Here is a 6,070-nt window from a genome sequence, read left to right as displayed (position 1 = left end):
TATCTTGCTGGGATCCTATGATCCCTGTTGACTTCCTGCCCTGGGGCAGGGGGCTGGACTCAATGATCCTCTGGGGTCCCTTCCAGCCCAAATGTCTAAATCAGGAGACCCTTTAAACTCTCCAAATCGGATTGGAACCCTTCAAATTGATTTGGAAAGATTCAGACAAAGATGGCTTTAAATGTTTTTTCTACATGCCTCTAGGTAGCAGGCGGCTCGTGAGTGCTGCGATGCTGGGGTGCAAGGAGTGTCCCACAGAAGCACAGGGGGTTTCCCAGTGTGCTCAACAGCAGACCCAGAAGTGTACCAGAAGCACTTCTGGGTCTGCTGGGGAGCGCACCAGGGGGCCCCCCCATGTCCCCCCAGCTCAGTGACTGGTGCCTCCTGTGTTGGGAGATGGGGACACCTGGGGTCCCTCCATGGCCAATTGCCGAGCCAAGAAGACGCAGGGGGGCTCCCCTGGACACTGCGGCAGACCTGGAAGTAAAGTGGAAGTAGTTCTGGTCCACTTCCAGGTTCACCACCAAGCACATGGAGGACTCCCCACACGCACACTCCTGTGGGATGCTCCATGTGCCCCACCATCACAGCATTCACAAGCTGTGCCTGCTACCTCAAGGTATGTAGAAAAAACTTTTAAAGCTGTGGTTTTCTCCAAATCAGCATCCAATCTTTGGATTCAGATTCAGCTGAATTGAATCAGGAACAGTGATCTGAATCAATTAATTGAATCACTGTCACTGTCCCTGATTTGAGCCAGATCCAAATTGAATAGGACCTGCTTCACACACCCCTAATATTTTTTGTATGTCAAAAGATTTCAGGGTTTTGCATGTAGCTGCAGGTTTTTATTAGCCTGTATTTACTAACATTTGAATGTTCAAGAATTGGTATTTTAAATTGTTTTGCAAGTCTGTCAGACAAGAAAGACAAGACTTTTAGTAAAATAATCTCCAGTTCAAAGTGAGCAAAATAGTATGAGAATGAAAGATAACAAGCTGCTTTTGTATGCAGTTCAGGATGCTCGCTCTGGCAGTTAGGAAAAGAAGCCTTGGTTTGATTTTAGCATCTTGTTTGTTTGTTTTTAGTCTGGAAACTAGGAAAGATGCCAAAGAACCCCTCTCATCCTTGGGAAAGGAATTACCCTTTTGTTGCTGACAAGCTGGGGGTTCACAATGGCTGGTATCCGCCTGAGAGAGGAATATGGAACCTTCTGTCCCAACCTACATATATAGAGAGAGAGAGACTGTGTTGGCCATGTGCACAGTAGGGAGGCACCAGTGGATGCTTCACACTGTCTTTGTGCCTAGGTGACTGTCATCTCACTAACAGAAGGGTTTTTTTCTCCCTCCTTTTTTATTCTTTTTCAGAATGTTTGCAAGAACTGTGGTGGGATCTTCTGTGAGGCCTGTTCAGCAAATGAACTGCCCCTTCCATCTAGCATCAACCCTGAGCGTGTTTGCAACCCGTGTCACAAGCTGTTGATACAACAATATTCAACAAGCCCATTTGAGGATGCAGGACATGGACAGTGATGCACAAATAGAGCGTGTTAGAGCCATAACTATTGTAACTTTTGCTCAGCTCTGGAGCTGTAATAAGCGTTTTTCGAGAAGAATCATTTTCTGTGCTTGTGTGGTCAGAAAAAGGAAGTACTTTTATCATACTTACAGTCTTTCTCAGAACTGTAAACATTTAAATAACTGGTCTGAGCCCTCCTTATGGAAAGCACGCTAGTTTTCAGAATGAGCTTGTGGCAGGGGTGGAGAGCCATTTGGAGTCTCATGTCAAAGTAGCTTTAACTTATGTAACAAAGCAATTGCCGGAAGAAGTAAAAATGCAAGTCTTCAAATCAGTAAGGGTCACTTCCTCAAGGAAGGCAGAATTTAACATAACTGAACATACAATGGTGATTTTGCTTGAAATACCTGTCCCTTTTTCCCTTCTGCCATGAGCAGTTCTGCTAAACTGATACTTCAGCCAGGAAAAAAATGCATTACAGAAGTGGGAATTAAAAATGTATTTTAGCCTAGTCGTTTCTTGAGTTAAATCCCCCAGCGGCCACTTACGTTGGGCTGCGTGGTGTAACTTCAAAAGTTCCAAGAGGAAAGTTCTCGAGGGATCTTTCTTTTGTCATCTTTTGGAGGCCTGTATACGATATGAGAATTGAATGGCAACCTTTTTGTCCAGCACAGAATGTTTAAAAGTCTTCACAGAAAAATGTTCCACTTGTATTTTAAATACAGGGTTTTAAAGAAAATAACTCTGAACTTTCTAGTGGAGGCTGTCACTGTGATGTAGACTAAAAGCACAAGATTTTAGAAGTTGTGACCATACTAGAGATGGTAAATCTGTGTTCTGTCTTGATCTGATAATTAGAGTAACTTGATTTCTAAATATGTAAGTGCATAATACTACTCCGTTGTTTAAACCAAATGTTCAGGGCCAGGACTATGCGTTCTGTCCCACCATACAGCTGTTAACTTTTAAACTGTTTTTTGGTTAATACAGCTGTGTAAGAATAATATTATATCTGATTACTGAAGCAATAATAACCTGTTTTACTAAGAGGCTGTCAGAGTAAAGCCGGACCACAAGGTGGTGGTTACTAGCCGGTAGCTCAGAAATGCTAATTTGAAACTCATGTTCAGTACATTTTACAGCTCCTGCTGCATCAGAATATCAGGTAAGATGTAGAATCCTTTAAAGTGACTATTCCAAAAAGGGGCAGCTGCCTTCTAAAGTCTACAGCCATCTGTGGGAATATAATCAGACTGTCATAGTTTTTATTTGACATACTTTTTACTGGAAGCTTAAGTTAAGCATTCGAGACTGCAGAATGTACTGTCACCTGTAAAGACTGATATATGTATATTTATATATGTGGGTGTTTGCATTTTTGTACAAAACTGTATTTTAGGAAAATGTTTTTTTTTTTCCTTAAAGGGGATTATTTAGAAATTGTATTGGTTAGAATTTAAACTTAAAAACAGCACAATGTGTAGATCAGAGTTCAGCATACTGGTGATTTTTGCTTGGACTGGTGATGCTATTTCTCAGTATGTACTCTGTTTTGACTCTACATGATGAATAAAAGGAGTTAGATAGGCTTTTTTGAAAGGAGCTCTAACCACAGGTATTTGGGTATGGGACAGATCAGAAGATGAACTTGACATGGTTTCCCTCATTCTGATACTTTCCCCAGTAGGGATAGTAGTTATCTCCATTAGATTAGTAGTTAAAGTAGATGTATTTCCCTGCAGTTGACCACATTCACTTAGAATGGGATACAAGTTGTAAAAGACTCCAGATCCAAAGCTATTTTACCTCCTAGGATCAAAGTGGGGAAAATGCAGCTTTCAGATTTTAACCTCTTTCCCCGGCAGATAGTTCTTGTACTTTGTCATCCATGTGGAGTCAGGGGTAAATGGAAACGATGCTAAACTAATGAATCTTTATCCTGAAGATAAGATTGCTTCTGGGTGGGTAAATTAATCAATGATGCACTGCACCAGGTTCCAGGACTGGAACCTGATATTTGAATTAAGATAATTTTGCTTTTCTGGCAGGGTCACTTGGAAAATAAATTGAAATGTAAACAATGCTAACAGCCTTTGGGTATTAAACTGGAAACACCATCATTCTTATGCTGACATATCCACATTTCCCTTGTAATTAGCTCTAAGATGGTAGTAGATTGATCAATTATCTTTATGCCTCCTTTACAGTCACAAAAAAGAAAATATGCTGCTACACTTATTACGTTAATGTTGCAACTAATGTCTTAATCCTAAAAGCAGGATCAGATCATTTTATTAAATAAGCAAATTATTTATGCAAAATCTTTTATTGGTTGTTTTTCCTTTTTTTTAAAGGAGCTTATTTCAGCCTACAGCTATTACCAGTTGTTTACATATTTTGTTTGAAGCTTAAATTCTTGCAAGGAAAACATTAAAAAGGTAGATTACAATGTAAATTTGTTATGGCAGCAGCAGTTGCCTCTTCTGTGACTTCTAGTATTTGACTTGATTGTCTCCACTTTAAATACTGACTATTTTAATTTATGATGCTATACAAGGTAAATTATCCAAGCATGTTTGTTCAGGTCTGGCTTGAAAGTGTAGCTTTTGGGTTCATTCCTTGAAACCTGAGTGAGAGGGGAGGTGTTTTCTGGCACAAAATAAACTGTTTAAAAGCATCTTTCTACTGCCTGTGTTTATTTCTGTTCCACTTGCAGATTCTTATAGACTGGAATGTATTTGTTCCTACTTTGACCAAAAAAGCAAGCTAATTTTTATCGTTAACAGAAGACTTGTACATGACTGAGTGTTCTGTTCATCAGTTCAGCTCCTTGTCTATGTAGTGTCACCACCAGCTTATCCTCAAGGCTGTTAGTATAGTTAGTCTGAAGTTGGGCAGAAGGTAGGGGAGGGGGTAGCACCTTCGAGATAAACTGGTTCAGAGAGATGCAGACTTTTGCAGATAATAACTTACTTAGCATCTGACTAAACATATAGCTAAGTAGGTTATTATCTACAAAAGTTTGTGTCTGAACAAGGTAGTCTGTAAGGTGCCACCCTCCCTTATTTTCTGCCTGCTTGTATGTTTGTATATGGCTGACTTCACAGCCCCCCGTGATATTTTAACAATTTCAGCATCTGCTCTCGTCCATACAGCATGGAACCTGGAAAAAGGTTCATCCATGCTATGGCTTAACAGTTTCCACTGGTGACTGCTGAAGGCATTGTGGAGAACTCTGATGAAAACATTTTCAGGTTTGTCATTGCTAAATCCTTGGCTGTTTCTACTTTCTCTTTACTGACCTTGTAGCCACAAGCGGCAATGGACTTGTGCCAAATCTTCATCAGCGACTTACTGGAAGGAGCCTGACAGTCTGTCGTGCCTCTAGGATACCTCTATTAACTCAGAACAGCTGTACTTGCTCTTGCTATTCTGTTTTTCATAGATTTCATAGACATTAGGGCTGGAAAGGACCTCAGAAGATCAAGTCCAGCCCCCTGCCCCAGGGGCAAGAGGCCCCCAAGTCCCTTTCATCCGTAGTGCTAGCCAGCGTAGCACTGCTGAGCCTATAAGGATACTGCAGGTTTTTCTTCCCAAGGTGAAGAACCTTGCAATTTCCGGTGTTAAACACCATCAAGTTCTCATCCGCGTATTTCCTGAGCCTGTCGAGGTCTGCCTGGATCGCCCTCCTGTTCCCACGTGTGGACACTTTACCCCAGAGTTTGGTGTCATCGGCGAACTTGGCCAGTCTGCTTCTGATACCAGCGTCCATGCCATTAATGAAGATGCTGAATAGTGTTGGCCCAAGGACAGAGCCTTGGGGGACCCCACTGGTCACAGCGCACCACGATGATTGACTTCATTCAACCACCACCCTCTGGGTCCGACCACAGAACCAATTCCCCAGCCAGCAGATCATGGTGGGGCCGAGGCCGCAGTTAGCCAGTTTTGCTGAGAGGTGATCATGGGATACCAGATCGAAGGCTTTTTTGAATTCAGAATATATGACATCAATCTCTTCTCCCTTGTCCAGGTGATAGGTCACCTGGTCATAGAAGGAAATAAGATTGGTCAAGCAAGACCTACCCACAACAAACCTGTGCTGGCTATCCCTCAGGATGTTGCCATCAGCCAGTCTGTTAAGAATGGCCTCTTTGATAATCTTTTCCAAGACCTTCCCCACGATAGAAGTCAGGCTGATGGGCATATAGTTAGCTGGATCCACTTTCTTCCCTTTTCTTGAAGATAGGCACCACGTTGGCCTTCTTCTAGTCTTCAGGTACCTCACCAGAGCGCCAGGAGTTCTTGAAGATCCGTGCCAGAGGCTGGACTATGATGCTCGCCAGCTCCCTAGGTACCCTGGGATGCAGATTGTCAGGGCTGGCTGACTTGAAGGTATCCAGCCTCTCAAGGTGTTCCTTCACAAGGTCAGCTTTGATGGAGGGTAAGGAATCTCCGTCACCCAGGCCTCCCCCATAGTGGGCAGGAGCATCCCATGGGACTGGTGAAAAACTGACACAAAGTACCCTTTTAGCAAGTTTGCTTTTTC

The 6,070-nt window shown here is 42.5% G+C and overlaps 1 protein-coding gene across 1 annotated transcript in view; it reads left to right on the top strand.

The window, feature by feature from the left end:
* The window catches only part of RUFY3 (RUN and FYVE domain containing 3), a 118,831-nt gene extending 114,633 nt beyond the window's left edge, over window positions 1–4,198 (top strand). The window contains 1 exon segment of the mRNA XM_019516771.1: window positions 1,371–4,198. Coding sequence (XP_019372316.1) covers window positions 1,371–1,535 — 165 coding nt within the window. The 3' untranslated portion in view covers window positions 1,536–4,198.
* Window positions 4,199–6,070: the final 1,872 nt, after the last annotated feature.

Source organism: Gavialis gangeticus, unplaced genomic scaffold (genome assembly GCF_001723915.1).
Source record: "Gavialis gangeticus isolate Ggan-Ray unplaced genomic scaffold, GavGan_comp1, whole genome shotgun sequence".
In the NCBI taxonomy this organism is placed as follows: Eukaryota; Metazoa; Chordata; order Crocodylia; family Gavialidae; genus Gavialis; species Gavialis gangeticus.
Note: the sequence above shows the minus strand (reverse complement) of the source record. Positions and strands in the feature narration are given on the sequence as shown.